At 41.3% G+C, this 19258-nt stretch overlaps 1 protein-coding gene and 1 long non-coding RNA gene across 3 annotated transcripts in view; one reads left to right on the top strand and one right to left on the bottom strand.

Annotated features, from left to right (window-relative positions):
* foxn2a (forkhead box N2a) overlaps window positions 1-19258 on the bottom strand; it is a 67688-nt gene that overhangs the window by 47522 nt on the left and 908 nt on the right. For both annotated transcript variants that reach the window (XM_041213422.1, XM_041213431.1), the window contains exons 2-3: window positions 16681-16761; window positions 2882-3434 (exon numbers count right to left, since the gene is read on the bottom strand). In XM_041213422.1, coding sequence (XP_041069356.1) covers window positions 2882-3421 — 540 coding nt within the window. In that variant the 5' untranslated portion in view covers window positions 3422-3434; window positions 16681-16761. The remainder of the gene's footprint in view (window positions 1-2881; window positions 3435-16680; window positions 16762-19258) is intronic.
* On the top strand, window positions 15519-18896 carry LOC121291836. Its single transcript, XR_005946095.1, has 3 exons — window positions 15519-15578; window positions 16934-17215; window positions 18742-18896. It is a non-coding gene; the product is annotated as an uncharacterized LOC121291836 (long non-coding RNA).

Here is a 19258-nt window from a genome sequence, read left to right as displayed (position 1 = left end):
AATCTAGTCATGAATAGTAGTGGACAATTTCATAACTAACAGGAGAAGGAAGCTCCATGAACATTCCATCCACAATAAAGGCAGAGTCCAGCTCATGAGTGCAAAAGACAAGACATAAGCACTTGCAATGATCTTCAATGAGAAGAGCCAAATAGATGAGCCTCCTCCTGAGGCCTCCACCATCACAAATGCCAGTTTTCAGTCAATTCAATTCACTCCACTTGATATCAAGGAATGGCTGGGCTCACTGGATACAGAAAAGGCTCTGGGCCCCAATCCTGACCTGGAAATATGCTATTCCTTCATCATTGCTGGGTCAAAATCCTGGAGCTTCCCACTTAATAACACTTGGGTTGTATCTTCACCACATGGGCTGCAGCAGTTCAAGAAGGTGTCTCATCACCAAGGGAAATTAGGAATGGGCAATAAGTGCTAGCCTTGCCAGAGATGCCCACATCTCACAAATGAATAAAAAATAATTGCGCTCATGACCTGACCACAGGAAAGTGAACATAATCAAGATGATACATCAACAACAACTTGCATCTACATAGTGGAATTTTAACATAGAACAACATCCCATTGCACTACAGAGAGCGGTAATCAAAAAAATGAAATGACGAGCTCCAAGGAGGGGATTAAAATCTTGATAAAGGAGGGTCTTTAAAGGAGGAAATGGGGTTTAGGGATAGAATTTCAGCATATGGCATCTAGACTGCTAAGAATATGGCTGCGACTCGGCTGCGCACCCACCAAACTGTCTAAGGCCTATTAAGGCCTGTTAAAAACTAATTGATCTAATAGATTGAGCTGCCCGTCCAACCTTAAGGTTGGTGGGCAGGCGAAGAGCCCAGGCTGCCTTCACATTTTTCATGGAACCTCATCCACGGGCAGGATGAGGTTTCATGAAGTGTTTAAAAATTGAATTAAAATTTTTAAAGATTAATTGACTGTCACATGAGGGGAAAGGTTTTAAAATGTTTTAATTTCTTTATTTAGATGTTTAAAACTTAAACTAATCTCCCTGAGGCGCCTCTGTGCCTTGGAGATTTCTGCACTCTTTCGCACAAAAGTGCACAGGCCCTGACTCACGGACCCCCCCCCCCCCCACCCCGCACAGGGGGTGCTCAGCACTTCCGGGTGCGCGTCATGCTGGGCGGGCCTTAATTGGCCAGCCCACGTAAAATGGCAATGCAGACCCAATCGGGGGCGCTAACCGGTTTTGCGCCCGCTCCCACACAACCACCCTGTAGGGGGGAAATTTCTCCCCATGATACGAATCCATTTGAAAAGGGATTTTTCAAACAAAAAAGGTGGAGAACCACTGCCTTAAAAGGACAGGACAGGATAGTAAATGTAAGTACTCCAGACTACTCACGAGTGACCATATTATTTTAAAAATCCATTATAAATACATTGTGTTATTTACCATTAATCATTTGAATACTATCACTCCATGTTTACATGTATCAGCCACTCTCCTGCTGACACTTACGGAGGATCTCAGTTCAACAGGTTCAAGACTCCTCCAGTATCTCCCCCAGATGTCCATTCTTAATTTATGAGCTCAGACAAATAAAAACCACAACCAAACTTAGTTACATAAGAGCACAAGACATAGGAGGAGTAGACCGTTTGGCTCCTTAGCCGGCTCTGCCAATCAATAAAATCATGGCTGGTCTGATTGTGCCCTTAACTCCACCTTCCTGCCTGTCCACACTTCCCCCCACCAACTCCCCATGACCTTTGGCTTTCTTATTTGGAAAAGGACTTTGGACTTGTAATGGGTCACATAGTAAGACGGCCATGTTTGTTGCTTACTTTTAAAAAAGTAAGAAGCTGTTCTGCAGACTGATTTCCACTGGAAGCCATCAACCAGCTGCAAAGTCATCCAAGCAGCCAAGGTAATAAAGAGCAATACTTTGAAGGTGGGAGATTCCTAACAAAGGAGGAGGACTTTCCGCAACCTGTTCCAACTTCAAGTTCACCTAAGAACCAGCCTCCTGGAAATTCAATCACAAGAAATCTCGCAACATATTGAGAATCCTTCGTCTTACAAGACCTTCACTCCAACCAAAGCATCAACTCATCTAAGAAACTACAACCTGCTATGAAAGAGACTGAAACTATCATAAATTGTAATTGTATTGTTCCTCCCTCATTTTTATCTAATCTTTGTGTGAGTGGAAGTGTGGGTGAGGTGACTGAGTAAGCTATTATGTTCTAAACCTCCCATGCAAGTGTGTGATAACTAACCTTCCTTACTTTTAAATTCACAAAAAACTTGCTTCTGAAATTATTTAAATTGGGACAATCACTCTCAGGGTAAGTAAACTTACACCCCTCAAATACAAATAATATTAATTACAAGCAGTAAAAAAACATAAATTCCATCCATGGCATTCCTCATCTCCATCTTAAATGGGAGACCTCTTATTTCAAAACTTTCGAAAGTGCCTCCTAGTTCTAGATGCCTCCACAGGGGAAACATCCCCTTAGCATCTCCCCTGTGATAAGGATCTTAAATGTTTCTATAAGATCACCTCTTATTCTTCTAAATTCCAATGAGCATAGACCCAACCTGCTCAACATTTCCTCGTAAGACAACCCTTCATCCTAGGAATTCTGTCATGAACTAACATAGCTGGAGCAGGAATCCTGGCTCAATTTTCCTCACCAATACTCATGTTTATTGAAGTGCCCCAATCATTATCCAGCTCAGATCAGCATATACGGGCCAAGAATCAAATCTGAACCTTACTGGTATATGTGGTCCACATTATTGAGTATGTCTAATAGCTGAGCTATTAAGGAAGCAGAGAATTTTTATATGTTACTACTTGGTGTGTCTATGCTGAGACACTGAATGATGTACACTTACCTTGCCATGGTCTTTCTCCACCTTCCGGAAACACTTATTCAAGGACAGATTGTGCCTTACAGAGTTCTTCCAGCCAGTGGGCGCATTGGTAAAATATGGAAAACGTTCCAATATCCAATTGTAGATATCCTTAACTGGAAGGCATTTTCTGGCTGAGTGTTCAATCGCCATAAAAATAAGGCAGCTAAAAGAATAAGGAGGCTTGGAGTTCAATCCACGATTGTCATTGTTTAGAGAATCTGAGAGAGGTGAAGGCGACGCATCTTCTTCGGTGATGTCACGTGTAGGACTAACACTGCGAAGCATCTCACTACCCAGACTGAAGTTCTTCAGGAGGTTTTTATTTTCATGAAGCCAGTTCAGATTTGTAAGCTCCTCATCGTCCGCCATTCCTTTGTCTGCGGAAATGGTTTTCATGCTTGTGGCACCAGCCATCTCTGGAAGAATGTCTACTGTGCAACTTGAATTCAAGCTGCAAGTGTCTCCTATGCCTGGCATCTCAGCCTTCTTTGTTGGTGACATGCCAATAATTGGACCCATTTAAGCTTCACATCTGTCAGACAAAGAAAAATAAAGATAGTGAGAGGATAAACTTGCTATTTCCACCAGAATCATTTCCATTGTAGCACATCATATTCTTAATAACCAGCGATTCAAGTTCTATCCTAAAAATGGTGCTTCAGGCAATCTTTAGTGATAGTGAAAGATAATAGCACTGTGGAATGGTTGGATATGGTTGACAGTCACAATTTCTCATGGGTCAAAGTTCCCAATATTCGGCTGTTCAGATTGAAGAATAAAAATAAACCACTGGGCAAATTTTTAACAAACAGGTACAGAATTGGGTTGGCAGGCTCCTGAGAATAGATTGTCACATGGAAGTCTAGGACAAAGCAGCCTGCTTAATTAATACCCCATCTTTCCTCCCCTTAAACATTCACTCCTTCCACCATTGGCACACCACATGCAGAGGTTTCTTTAACAGCACGTCCCAAACCTGGGACCATTACTACCTAGGACAAGTGTCAACTATTTTTCCTTCCTATGTGGAGTATCTGTGAAGTAATTTTATCTGTTATTGCCACTGATGTATATATTCTACCCAACTTGTTTATAATTTCTGAACTGCCTCCTCTCATTTCACCGACACTACTTGTTTGCTATCATCTGCAAATTTGACCATTTTTTTGTTCAGTTTCTAAATCAAAATCATTGAGATAAATTAGCTTGGTCCCAGCACCAAGCTCTGGGGCAGCTGACTCATGATCCCCACTCCACCAACTCCCCTTCTCCCCCCAACAATTTGTTCATTGTTCCTCTTGGGAGAAAGAAAGAGGTTGCCTTTATAAAATGCTTTCCATAACCTCAAGACATCCAGTAGTCTGCTACAGCCTTTTTCAGCATTCATCTCTATTTTGTGGTAACCTTGCCTGTGATTTTCTTGGTCTTGAACTTTAAACCCTAATGGTTCATACTCAAGGACCTGTGTTAGCCTTGTCCTAGATTAAACCAGCTAAGCCAACAGCAGGGATTGAACCTAGAAATTTCTTGGCTGACATGTAGAGTAAGCTATTGCGAGTTATTGGCTTGGTATCAGATTTTGTTTGATCATGTTCCTCTGATGCAACTTGGAACATTTTACTACACTAATGGTATTACATAAATACAAATAGTTATTGTTGTTGTTGGTAGGAAATATTCAGCCAAAGCACCTCCTCACAGCTACTGTTGAGTGACCCATGTTGAAAAGTTAGTGTGCACATACTTGCTCTCCATGTGCATACAAGGTGAAAACAGCATTGGAGGGGTTGAAATCATGTAACCTGTGAGAATAGCCCAAATCATACAGCAGATAAAGACAACTTTTGGGAGTCAAAACTGCCGAAGTGAAAAATTTACCTTAATTGCACAAAGGATCCACAGTTAGGCTGTAGAATGGCTGTTAAGATATAACGGACGACCGAGATACGCAGGAAAATTGGGCTACAAATTCCAGTTTTTGTGAATTATAACAAAAAATGGTTAGAGTAAAATATAGTACTTCACCATTCTTACTTGTCTACTTTTTCTCAAAAGTGAGGGTGAGAGTTTCAGACCCTTGTGAGTCAAGTTTTAATTTCATCCTGAGTTATTAAGCCCATAAACCACTAACCCAACTCCCAATTGTTCATCCTGCACATATAAAAGCACCATTGAATATTTCCAGATAATTCAGTTGGCAGACTGGATTCAATTTAAATTAAATGTGCTTGAGCTTAATCTAATCTGATCACCATTGTGAAGAAAATAAGTTTAACTCAACTACTCACTAATTAGAGCACCAAAGACCTGCAACAATTTAAAATGGGGGAAGGGAAAAAACAAAGAATGATCTCACTAAAGAAAGACGGCAAAAAAATCATCTTCACATAGACAAAATAAAACCATAATTTATGTTAACTGCACCCTTGACACTCATCTCAAAAATAAATTCTGAAGCCACACAGAAAATAAAAAGTCATGTTTTTCTAAATTCTTTTTTGTTTGCTATGAAGCTGCTAACTAGGTCAGTTCAAAATATTCAGTCTTTTGTATGAGACACAACTGAACAATACACTTAATCAAGATAATACCAGAGATAAAAGTGCTTATTTACAACTCTGACTGCTATCCTTTTCCCTTGAGCTTTTCCATTAAAGACATCATCCATACTATTGAGTAGATATTTAGTTAAAATATCCAATTAGCAACACAATGCTCACCTGCTTCAGCAACTCAACAGCCAGCCATTAGGCTCTGTCCCACCCATTCTAGTACAAAGAGGGCACCTACTAAAAACAATCTGAAACCTCAATGTCCTACTGTTTTTCCATGAATTCATTATATGGCTTTGTATACGTGAGGCCTGAAATTTATCAGCTCCACTGACATAGGAGTTATTCTTTTCAGTTCTGTCAGTGTTGATCTCTACCTTTCCTGAAGGCATTAACCTATACTGGGGTGTATTTTGATGGCTTCCAATATCGTCTGGTACCTCACGCAGGTGCCATGTGAACAAAAAATAACAATAGCAACAACTTACATTTATGTAGTGTCTTAAACATAGTAAAATGTCCCAAAATGATTCACAATTTGAATATATTCAAACCAAATTTGACACCGATCCACGTAAAGATACATTAGGGTGGGTGGCCAAAGACTTGGTCAAAGTGATAGGTTTTAAGGAAAGAATTAGAAGAGATAGAGGTCTAGAGCTGGAGAGGTTTAGCGAGAGAATTCCAGCACTTAGGAGGCACCGCTGTCAGAATGATAAAAATCAGTAATCTGCCAGAGGCCAGAATTTGTACAGCTAGAATATTGGAGGATTGTAGGGCTGGAGGAGGTGACAGTAATAAGGAGGGATGGACAGGAAAAGCTCCATCCAGCGTTCCAGCCTGTTGGTAAAACTGTGTGCTTCACAATATACACGCTCACAGACCTAGCCGAAAACCAGGTAATCTCTTGGGAAAGGCTAAAAAGTTAAATGGGATGGGATGGGATGATGAGGGGGAAAGGGGGTTGAAATCTGGAAAATTTCTTAGGCATTCAAAGCTAGTCCAGGACACCACTCTGGTCCTGATTAATGTTACAGTGTCTACCTTTTGTATGAGGGGATTTCCATCCCAGCTAGTAGCCTGTTCCATGGATCCATTATTCTTGGGAAAAGTATCACCTCTTTATATCATATAAATTGTATCATGCTATTCAACCATGAGTAGAGAAGGTGACTGAGGAAGCATCTGGAATATTTGGCTTTGTAGGGGCATTGAGTTAAAAAAAAATTATGTTAAATCTTTACAAATCTCTGGTTAGGCCTCAGCTAGTGTATTGTGCACAAATCTGGGTGCCACAGTTTAAGGAGGATGTCAAGGCCTTGGAGAGTGTACAGAGGTGGTTTACCAGGATGATACCAAGAATGAGGGAGTTCAGTTATGTGGAGAGATCGGAGAAGTGATCTGGAATGAACTGCCTGATAGAGTCGTGAATACAGATTCAATAACAACCCTCAAAAAATGAATTGGATAAGTACTTGAAGGTTAAAAAAATTGCAAGGATATAAAGAAAGAGCAAAGAAGTGAGAGTGACTGGATTGCTCTTCCAAAGAGCCAGAGCAGGCTCGATACACTGAATAGCCACTTTCTGTGCTGCTCTATTCTATGATGCTAAACTGGGATTGTTTTCTTTACAGCAGAGAAGGTAATAGAGGTATTCAAAGCAAAAATAATTGGTAAAAGAACTGGAAAGGAAATGAGAAACTTCTTCACACGGGAAGTTAAGATTTGGAATGCACTACCTGAAAACGTGGTAGGATCAGATTCCATAGGAATTTTTAAAAGGCAACTGGACATGCATTTGAAGAGGACTAATTTGCAGGTTTACGGGGGAAAAGGCCGAGGCATGGGATTTAATTGGACAGCTCTTTCTGAGACCTGCCGGAGCCATGACAGACCGAATGGTTGCTGGCCAACATATATTGCCCATCTCTAATTGCCCTCGAGAAGGTGGTGGTGCGCTGACTTCTTGAACTGCTGCATTCCATGTGGTGTAGGTACATCTACAGTGCTGGTAGGAAGAGAATTCCAGGATTTTGACCCAGCAACAATGAAGGAATGGCGATATAGTTCCAAGTCAGGATGGCGTGTGACTTGGAGGGGAACTTGCAGGTGATGGTATTCCCATGTATCTGCTGCCCTTGAGCTTCTGGGTGGTAGAGGTTACAGGTTTGGAAGGTGCTGTCAAAGGAGCCTTGGTGAATTGCTGCAGTGAATCTTGTAGATGGTGCACACTGCTGCCATAGTGGTGGAGAGACAATGTTGAAGCTGGTGGATGGAGTGCTAATCAAGTGGTCTACTTTGTACTAGATGGTGTCGAGCTTCTTGAGTGTTGTTGGAGATGCACATCCAGCTAAATGGAGCGTATTCCATCACACTCCTGACTTGTGCCTTGTAGATGGTGGACAGGCTTTGGGGAGTCAGGAGGTGAGCTACTCGCCACAGAATTCCCAGCCTCTGACTTGCTTTTGTAGCCACAGTATTTATATGGCTGGTCCAGTTCAGTTTCTAGTCAATGGTAACCCCCAGGATGTTGGTAGTGGGGGATTCAGCGATGGTAATGCCATTGAATGTCAAGGGAGATGGTTGGACTCTGTCTTATTGGAGATTGCCTGGCACTTATGTGGCGTGAATGTTATTAGCCCAAGCCTGAATATTGTCCAGATTTTGCTTCATAAGGGCACAGACTGCTTTAGTATCTGAGGGGTCGTGAATGGTGCTGAACATTGTGCAATCATCAGCGAACATCCCCATTTCTGACCTTATGATGGAGGGAAGGTCATTGATGAAACAGCTGGAGATGTTTGGGCCTAGGATATTATCCTCAGGAATTGCTGCAGCGATGTCCTGGGACTAACCATCTTCCTTTGTGCTAGGTATGACTCCAACCAGTGGAGAGTTTTCCTCGATTCCTATTGACTCCAATCTTGCTAGGGCTCCTTGATGCCATCATCAGTCAAATGATACCTTGATGTCAAGGGAAGTCACTCTCACCTCACCTCTTGAATTCAGCTCTTTTGTTCATCTTAGGACTAAGGCTATAATGAGGTCAGGAGTTGAGTGACCCTGGCAGAACCCAAACTGAGTGTCACTGAGCAGGTTATTGCTGAGTAAGTGCCACTTGATAGCACTGTCGATGACACTTTCTATAATTTTGCTGTATTTCTATACTCTCCTACAACAATCCTAAGCTCCCCTGAACTCCCTTTTGGATCACCCCACAGATACCCTCTGTGCCTCTCTCATTATTCTCCAAAGGGTCCATTGAGACTTGTCATTGTCTCCTAAAAGGCAGTAACTCCACCCTCCTCTTTTGCCAGCCATCCAGCCAACATACCTACTGGTGGGTAATCTTGACAATCATTTTTCTGCCCAATTCATCCCACCCACAACTGCCTCTTCAGACAGCTGCTGGTAGATCAACAATCACCATTCACCCCCACCGCATTTACTGCCAGAAAGTCCAGAACAAGGCCCTTTTGATCCATGGGCAATTATGGATGTTAGCATTGAAATTACGGTGTGACTGAAAATTACCTTGCCTCTGACTGAAACCTCCCCATGTAGCTATACTTTCCACTCTGTAGAGTGATTTGATCATCAAATCACACTGCGGTCTCTCTATCCCTAAAGAAGCTTTACCTTCTTCGAGTATGCTTTGTTTCACTCCTCTTGCCTCTTCTATAAATCATTATTCTCTACTCCCCAACAGATCTTCAATTTTGCTCAGATATCCTATTACTTTATTTCTCTCAGCCTATGTGCTGAACGGCTCCAAATTAAATTTCCACCTCAACACATTATGCTCTGTATCCTCTGATTTTACTGCCCTCCTATTTCCCCTAGCCCTGTCCTTCCACATAAACTCTCCGACCCATATTTATACTCATGCCCTTGAACTTGACATCTCACTTGGTCTTTCTACCCCCATGATCTCAATCACTGACAGCCATCTCAGACCATTTCTTTGTGTCATTCACCACCCGCTTCCGTATCCACTTCTTCCTGCACGTGGTGCTTGAAACAACTTACAACTGCACTTTCAAACTCTAAAATGCTTTTGGCCTTCCAGTCACCATAATACTTCTGCAGTTATCCATCTGCTCACCACCCTTTCACACTACCCTTAATGCCATTTGCACACGGTAAAAATCTAATTGTCTCCCATTCTTGCCATTCGCCTAACAGAGTCCTTATTTTCACTTGCTGAAGTCCAGCTAATGTGAACTTAAGCATATTTGGTGCAGAACTGATTTAGCCATCCGTCAGCCAGATGGACTGGGCCTCATCCTCCTATGCCAAATCCACCTACTGTTCCTGAACCACCCTTAAAATCAAAGATAGCCCCTGCTTTCTTTTCTCCATTAACAACCTTTTCCTTAGATCCCTCTTCCTTGCCATATCAGTTCCAACAAGCTCATGACCTTTGTAACCAAGACTGAGATCATCCTTTCTACTATTTCTTCCCTGCCCATTGTCCATCAAGGCAAATCTCCTCCAAGCTCCTCCCTGCCTCAGATCTAATCCTTTGTAATTGGGCTCCTATCTGCCTTCATTCCCTCTCCAAGATCATCTTATCTAAAACCCACCTCCGACTGCCTTGACCCCCATTTCCATCAAACTGCTGACTATCCAATTTTAATTCTTGGCCCCCATGATAGCTGACACTATAACCGACTCCCTCTTCTCACATACTGTCACCATCCCCTAAACTTTACTCTCAACATAGCTGTCCTTGCAAACTATCACCCAGATCTCCAACTTTGCTTGGGCATGTGGTTGACTCCCAAATCTTCCACAATCCCATGTTTGAATCTCTCTAAACAGGCATTTGCCACTGTCACAGCACTGAAACAGCCCTAATCAAAGTCACAAATCACATCTCCTGTGGCTGCGATCATGTGTATTTTACCTCACATTTTCAGTTTACTAAAATCATTTCCCTCAATCCAAGGCAAAATTGTATGCCCCATGTGGATCTACAATGTCACCAGGATAAGAAAACAGAATTTATTTCATCTAATGGAATGCACAGTAGAGGGTAATCTCCCTCCAATCTTCACTCACAGTATAAAAGCACCTTTTGATGTGCTGGAATCGCTGAATGAACATGCATTATTTATGGCCCATCCATAATGGCTATATAAAACAAGAGTCAAAATGGCAGGGGACAGGGAAGTTAATGTAGCTTTGCATATCGGCCCATGTTTTTAAAAAGGTTAGTTTTACTGAGTGGTTTGGGAGAGGCCACCAAGGAAGCTATTCCTTTCTACAATTGTGGAAAATATGATAATTATATGTGGCTCCTTAACGGGGAAACCAGATCTAACAAAAATAGCATGCACTGTTTTTAGCTGTCTCCTTAGTAGCAGATGCAGAAGCAAGGAATTGATGTGTGGACATCAGTCTCCTGTGAACTAAACCACAAACACTAAATGCTTTAAAAAAAATCCCAGTGGCCCACTGTATATTCAGCCTCTCCTTGATAAACACAAAAACACCCCATACTCACTAATAGACTAATATATCAATCTCTATCTCCTAATAAGGAGCCAACATAACACTTAGACAACAGCTAAAAGGCCTCTTAATTCTGATAAAGTTTTCCGAAAGCTGTCATTAGAGTAAAGATTGACCCAGCCATTCACTGTCACCATAGATTATGCAGAACAGCTGGTTTAAGGAGCCTAATGAAGTCCTGCATTGTGAATGCCTCAGTAAACAGAGGGGATTAACGTAACAAAGCAATCTCAAGAGTGGTAACAATTTTGTTCACTTTGGGCTCCAGAACATTACATACAATATCTCATATTTCTTAGATGAAATGACCTCCTTTTTGAGTTTACAAAAACTGAAGCGCTCTTGTGGCTTAGTTGATAAATGCACTGTCTGGTGTAGTACTTAATGATACAGAATGGCCGACTCAGATTTAACAACTTGTATTTATATAGCCCCTTGAACATTGTAAAACTTCCTAAATCACTTCGTAGGAGTGTAATCTGGCAAAAATCAACACCAAGTCAAATAAGAAGACATTAATTGACAGCCTTAGCACTCTTGTCTCTGAGTCACAATGTTCCTGTTTCAGGTTCCACTCCAGGGTTTGAGTATAAGAATCATGGCTGACGTTCCAGTGCAATGCTGAGGGAATATTGCATTGTTGGTGGAATCATCTTTCAGTTGAGATGTTAAATGGACACCCACCTGCCTGCTTGGGTGGATATAAAAGATTGCATGGCACTATTTTGAAGAAAAACAGGGAAATTATCCTTGGTTAAAAACAAAAAAACTGCGGATGCTGGAAATCCAAAACAAAAACAGAATTGCCTGGAAAAACTCAGCAGGTGTGGCAGCATCGGCGGAGAAGAAAAGAGTTGACGTTTCGAGTCCTCATGACGCTCCGACAGAACTTCAAGTTCTGTCGAAGGGTCATGAGGACTCGAAACGTCAACTCTTTTCTTCTCCGCCGATGCTGCCAGACCTGCTGAGTTTTTCCAAATTATCCTTGGTGTTCTGGCCAATATCAAAAACAGATTTTCGTATAACTGGGAGTTTGCTGTATGCATATTAGCTGCCACATTTCCAACATTACAGCAATGACCACACTTTGAAAAGTACTTAATTGGCTGTAAAACCCTTTGAGCCTTCTGGTGGTAGTGAAAAGCTCTATAAAAGTATTTTTTTTATTATTAGGCAGGCAACCAAAAGCTTGTTCAAAAGGTATGTTTTATGGCATGTCTTAAAGGAAGGGTGAGGGATGGAGAGGTTGAGGGATGAAATTCCAGAAGTGAGAGACAAGACAGCTGAAGGCACAGGTGCCAGAAATCTATCTCCAAACTATGCTCAACCAGCCAATCATAGCCCAGGTAGCAGAAAGCATGACAACCAGCAACTGCTTTCCAGGTTCAGGGAGGGAGAGAAACAGCCAACTGATTGTTATCCAGTGATTCCAACTGCAAGGTGTCCCTGCATGGATGTCAGGTTAGAGCAGGGTTAGGCACAACCCTCCTTATCAAATAGCACAACAACACTAGAGTACACAGATAACGTATGGTGACTGTGTGAGAGACATCAGACTTGCCAGCAACCCTGTCCAAGAAAGTCAGCAGTTTAAGGAGAGGAGCCATAAAAGCAGGAGATACCTGGAGGAAGGGAGAAAATGAGAACAACAGGGCTTGGTATCACTTAATCATTCTTCAATTCTGACATTTTGAAGCAACCAACACCAGGATAGATTAAAACAAAAAACTGCGGATGCTGGAAATCCAAAACAAAAACAGAATTACCTGGAAAAACTCAGCAGGTCTGGCAGCATCGGCAGAGAAGAAAAGAGTCTGTCGAAGGGTCGTGAGGACTCGAAACGTCAACTCTTTTCTTCTCCGCCGATGCTGCCAGACCTGCTGAGTTTTTCCAGGTAATTCTGTTTTTGACCAGGATAGATTAGTTGGTCTGAATGAACTGTAGATTTTATGTAATTCCTCTTTATCTTCAGCTTCCCCTTTTCCTCCCACACACAGCTAAAGTTCGCCCAAAATGGAACTTGAATTCAAACCATAGAAAAAGAATGAATGACTAGTTTACACAAAACAAAGCTTTGAAGCTTTTGTGTGAACTGAATGTCCTTCTTATAATATTCATTGTGTGAGGGTATTGTTGCTGACAGTAGCAGACACGTTGGCTCTGTACAGAATTGGACAATAAAAATCTTTACTCCACTAGCTTCTCACTTACAAGTAAATTCCTCAGAACTCAGCTGCTTTAAAATAAAACTGAGAACCACTCCCCACCTTCACATCCTCCAAAATTTTCTCCCTTTACCATACTGCATCAGAGTTCTGCGAATCATGCTGAAGGGTTTGATTCCATGGGTGACAGGACCCTCTGCTGTCTCTCTGACTCAATTATTTTTGCTTCAAAAGAACATTAAAAATAGGAGCAAGAATAGGGTATATGGCCCATCAAGCCTGTGCCATTTAGTAAGATCATGGTTGAACTTTACATTACCTCTGCTTTGCTGCCCTGTTGATATATATCTTGATTCCCCTAGTGCCCAAAAACCTAGCGATTTTAGTCTTAAAACTCATCGAATAAGCTTCCACAGCCCTCCAGGGTAAAGAATTCCAAAAGTTCAGAATCTCCGAGTGACGAAATATCTCCTCATCTCAGTCCAAAATGGTCAAACCCTTCTCCTAACTCAATGACCCCTAGTTCTAGACTCTCTAAGCAGGGAAGTAGCTGCTCAACATTTGCCTTGTTAAGCTTTTTAAGAATCTTATATGTTTCAATGAGATTACCCTCTCATTCTTCTAAACCCCATGGGTCATTCTACTCTATCTCTCCTTACAGGACAGCCCTTTCATCCCAGGAATCAATCTAATGGACTTTCATTGCACTCCCTTTAAGGCAAGTACGGCCTCCTTACCTAAGAAAGGACATAACAGTATATAATAATCCAGGTATGCTCGCATCAAAACCTTACAAAATTGCAGCATGAATCCTCTATTCTTATATTCTAACTCCCTTGCAATAAAGGCTAACATGCCATTTGCCTTCCCAATTACTTGCTGTATCTGCACGTATAGTTTCTGTGATTTGTGTGCAAGGACTCCCAACTCCCTCTGAATTCCAACATTTTGCAATCTCTCACCAGTTAAAAAAATGTGCTTTTCCATTCTTCCTATTAAAGTGGATAATTTCACACTTCCCTCCATTCTATCCCATTCATTACCTTGCTCAATCACTTCACTGGTCTATATTCCTTTCCAGTCTCTTTCTGCCCTCCTCACAGTTTACATTCCTACCTTGCTTTGTCCCATCAGCAAACAGATACATTACACTCAGTCCTCTCACCTAAGTCAATAATATAGATGGTAAATAGCTGAGGACCAAGCACTGAATGAACCCTGTGACATGGCACGAGTTACACCCTGGCAATCTGAAATTGACCTGTTCATTTCTATTTCTTATTTCTGTTAAATAACAAATCCTCAATCCATGCTAATATATTACTCATAATCCCATGAGCCCTAATCTTGTGCAACAGCCTCTTGCATAGCACTTTATCAAATACCTTCTAAAATTCAACTATCCAATGGTTCCCCCTTATCCATTCTGGAGAGATTTGTCAAGCACAACTTCCCTTTCATAAAACCATGCTGACTCTTCCTAAGTGTGCTGTACCACATCATTAATAATAGATTCTAACATTCTCCCTGCTACTGCAGGCTAACTGACCTACAGTTCCCTGTATTCACTCTTCCTCATTTCTCAAACAGAGGGATTATATTTGCTAACTTCCAAACCACAGAAACCCGTTCTAGAATCTAGGGAATTCTGAAAACCGATGCATCCACTTTTTCTGCAGTCTTCTGAATCCCTAGGGTGTCGGCTACCAGGTTCAGGAGATATGTTGGTTTTTAGTCTTATTAATTTCTTCATGATCAAGCCTGGACAGTAGGCAAGGCATTTGACTCAGGTCAGTACAACAGTTGAGCTTCACCTCATCCAGCATTCACATATGCTTACAGCAGCAGAATTCATTGAATGGTAACTAGGTAATACTTTACTTTCAGTACCATGTTCAGCTTCAGATACAAAGATATAAGCAAAATATTCCAGTCCTGGAGGTATTGCAGAGCAGAACCACAAGGCTAAAATAAAAGCAAAATATTGCAGGTGCTGGAGATCAGAAATAAAAACAGAAGTGCTGGAAGAACTCAGCTTGTCTGGCACCATCTGTAGAGAGAGGAACAAAGTTACCATTTAGACTCCTGTGTGACTCTTTATTGGATTCTAAACGTTAATTCTGTTTCTCTCTCCACAGATGCTGCCAGACCTGCTGAGTTCTTCCAGCACCTTTTTTTTTCAGAATCGCAAGGCTGATTCCAAATGTCAAAGAATTGAATTATGAGAGAAGATTGGAGAAACTGGGGCACTTTAACCCTCAAAAAGAAGTGAATGAAAGAGGCCTGCCTTATAAAAGTACACAACAACAACTTATATTTATATAGCAACTTTAAAATAATGAAACGTCACAAGGAGCTTCACAGGAGTATTATAAAACAAAGTATGGCATCGAGCCACATAAGGAAATATTAGGTCAGAAAACCAAAAGCTTGGTCAAAAAGGTAGGTTTTAAGGAGTGTCTTATAAGAGAAAAGCAAGGTATGGCAGCAGAGAGGTGTAGGGAGGGAATTCTGGGGCTTGAGTCTAGGCAACTGAAGGCACAGCCATGAATGATGGAACAATTATAATTGGGAATGTACAAGAAGCCAGAGGAACGCAGATATCTCAGATACAAACATACATATGAGCATATGAATTAGGAGCAGGAGTAGGACATTCAGCCTTCTCCACCGTTCAATAAGATCATGGCTGATCTGATTGTGGCCTCAACTCCACTTTCCTTTCTATCCTTTATGCCCGTTGACTCCCTTGTCAATCAAGAATCTATCAACTCAGCCTTAAAATTATTCAATGATCCTGCCTCCACCACTCTCCGGGGAAGAGAGTTTCAAAGGTTCACAACCCTCAGAGAACAAATTTCTTCTCATCTCCATCTTAAATGGGAGACCCCTTATTTTTAAGCTGTGTCGTCTAATTCTAGTCTCTCCCACAAGGGGAAACATCCTTTCAGCATCCACCCTGTCAAGTTCCCTCAAGATCTTATATGTTTCAATAAGATCATCTCTCATTCTTCTAAACTCTAATAGATACAGCCCCAACCTGTCCAACTTTTCCTCATAGGATAACCCCTCATCTCGGGAATCAGTGGAGCGAACATTCTCTGAACTGCTTCTAACTCATTTATATCATTTCTTAAATAAGAAGACCAAACTGTACATAGTACTCCAGATGTAGTCTCACCAATATCCTGTACAACTGCAGCAAAACATCCCTACATTTATACTCCATTCCCCTTGCAATAAACAAAGCATTTCATATACCAGGATACCCAGGTGCCTCTGAACCTCAGATTTCTGCAGTCTTCCCCAATTAATTAATATGCCGTTTGTTTATATCTCAATATACTTGATATTTGTCTTGAAATACTGGATAAAGGATAAGGAAAATGCTGGACTAGCTCACATCATTGATCCCAAAGAAGTGCCATCAATAGTGGACAACAAGTACATGTGCTTCTACCACTGTACACAATTACAGCAGGAGAGAGAGAAAGTAGCTGCTGGGGGCAGAGCACAGCAATATCACACAATATATAACACATACCCAAGAGGACTGTATTCTCATCAGTTCAATAGAACATTACTTGCTCAATGTCAGCACAAGGTAGTCATTTCAATTCAAGGCCTGCAATATAAATAGAAAAAGACAGGATTCAGGTAGAATTTCAAAACTTTTCTAACAAATGTATTCTATTGAGAAAACAAGTTTAATCACCCATAATAATGTTAACCATCATTACATTTAGCAACAAACTAAGGAGTTTTTTTTCTCAATTTTCTCCCTTTTTGTTCTGAAGGTACTGGCTCAATAGCCTACTGAAGATTGTGGTCATCGAGTATTTTGCCTGAGACATGCAAGAATTCAGACAGCAAGTGTCTGGGATGGGCAATAAAAACATTAGCCTAGCCAGCAACATCCATGTCCTGTGAAAGAATTTTAAAAATCAGTGGGCAACTTCACTACAAGGAACATCATGATCAAGCATAATCCATGCTGACATCATCATCTATACTTTCCAATGGAAGTTTCTGGATAAGGATCAGAAGTATGAATCCTGGCTGATGTTTCTCCTTTACAGGTAGAGACCACTTGTAGTATTCCAATTGCTGCCCTAAGTGACATCCGTTTCAAGTGCAGTCAAACCCTGCCCCTTCTGATTTGTATTGCTTTTATGGTAAGACTGTCACCCCTGGAGTAATAGTGAATGACTGCTAATAGCCACATTATATCATCACTGGCAGAAAGGCCTGACAGAATCTTGCCCTCCGGACCAAAATAATGGCGCACTCATGATGAAAATATGGCAGTGGATAGTTAATTCATAAAATTTATTAACTTATAAAAGTCCTGATAATTTGAATAGAATATACTCTAACCCCTCCCACCCTCAGGACTTTTATAGTTCTGTTGAAGGGTCATGAGGACTTGAAACGTCAACTCTTTTCTTCTCCGCCGATGCTGCCAGAACTGCTGAGTTTTTCCAGGTAATTCTGTTTTTGTTTTGGATTTCCAGCATCCGCAGTTTTTTGTTTTTATCTCTGTGATAAAAACACCCATTTTATCTCAGCAGGATTTGGAGTCAGCAGACTGTCACATTTGACAATATGTCACACCTTAGGGATCCCATTAGGAGTAAATTTGGTTGACAATCTCTGGAACCTGAGTGTTTACATTTGAAACAGCAGTATTTCAATATACTGAAGAGCAATGAAAAAGTAAAATAAAAACAGAAAGTGTTGGAAAAGCAGATCTGACAACATCTTTAGAGAGGGAAACAGAGTTAACCTTACCAGTCCAATATGATACTTCTTTGGAACTTTGGAACTCTCTGGCAAGAGTCATATTGGACTCAAAATGTTAACTCTGCTTCTCTCGGCACAGATGCTGCCCGATCTGCTGAATTTTTCTAGCACTTTTTGTTTTATTTCAGATCTCCAGCATCTAAGGTATCTTGCTTTTATTTTCGTGAGAATATGGAACTCCATACCACAGGGCCTGGATGAAGCGAACAGTATAGATGCATTTAAGAGGAAGCATGACAAGCATTTGAGGGAGAGGGGGATAGAGGGTTACGTTGATGGATTTAGGTGAGGAAAGATGGGAAGAGGCTCAAAAGGAACATGGGCTGGTTAGGCTGAATGGGTACATACTTCTGTGCTGTATATCCTATGTAAGCCTATGTGAATTAATACATGCAACATATTCCTGACCAATACTTTCCATAGGCTAAAGTAATCCAAACTTCTTATCAAATCAACCAGGCATAGTAGGGGCAAACAGCTGGCTACTGCTCTCCAAGGGGAGGATCCAACTGAAATGTCTGCAAACGCATGGTTAAACGACAAGGACAAGATCGAGCTTGGCTGTGATGCTCCATCACTGCCTCCACCCACACTCACTGAATAGGCTAACTCATTAAGTAAGGTTATTTGAATGACATGAATAGCATGAATTGTTGCCTTTAGGAAAGGAAAATATTGAAGGTTGAAAAATCCAGAATAAAGCCTGCAAAAACGGATTTTAGCATCTAAACTTTCTCTGTATAATAATGATGATGATCGTCTAAGTACTACTTCACTAATAATCTTACTGAATTTCTTACAGAATGCTAATCGCATTATCCAGGATGCACAGCTTTAAATAGTGTTCTGGCAAGGACTCGTGGATTTGCAAAGTACTGAAGGAGTGAATTAGGTTCTTTGGGCCAATCTCCGCAAAAAATAAATCGTCTTGTATTTGATTAGCCAAGTTGCATGAGATTGTGGATCATTTATTTTGGTTGGAGATAGGAGATATACGGAGATGGCGCAGAGACGGTGTGATCCACCACACTGCATTTTTAGGGGAGAAGGAAATCAGGCTAAGGACTATTTCACTGAGGCCGGGCGGTGGCGCTTCCTGTCTCCTCATTCTGACCACGTGGATCTGTCAGTTTCCAGCGCTCTCTCGACAAGCTGTAACATCTCATTCAGGAAACTGACACGATCGAGAATCCATCTACTGGGCTTCCCATTCTCCGCCAGGCCGAGAATCCGGGGCCCCCATTAAACACTAACTGCTTTTAAAGCAAATAATCGGTAAACTCTTACTTTCGTTTTTGTTTCTAACCGAAAGCACTACA

Source organism: Carcharodon carcharias, chromosome 2 (genome assembly GCF_017639515.1).
Source record: "Carcharodon carcharias isolate sCarCar2 chromosome 2, sCarCar2.pri, whole genome shotgun sequence".
Lineage (NCBI taxonomy): Eukaryota > Metazoa > Chordata > Chondrichthyes > Lamniformes > Lamnidae > Carcharodon > Carcharodon carcharias.
The sequence above is the reverse complement of the archived record's forward strand: the minus strand, read 5'-3'. Positions and strand labels throughout refer to the sequence as shown.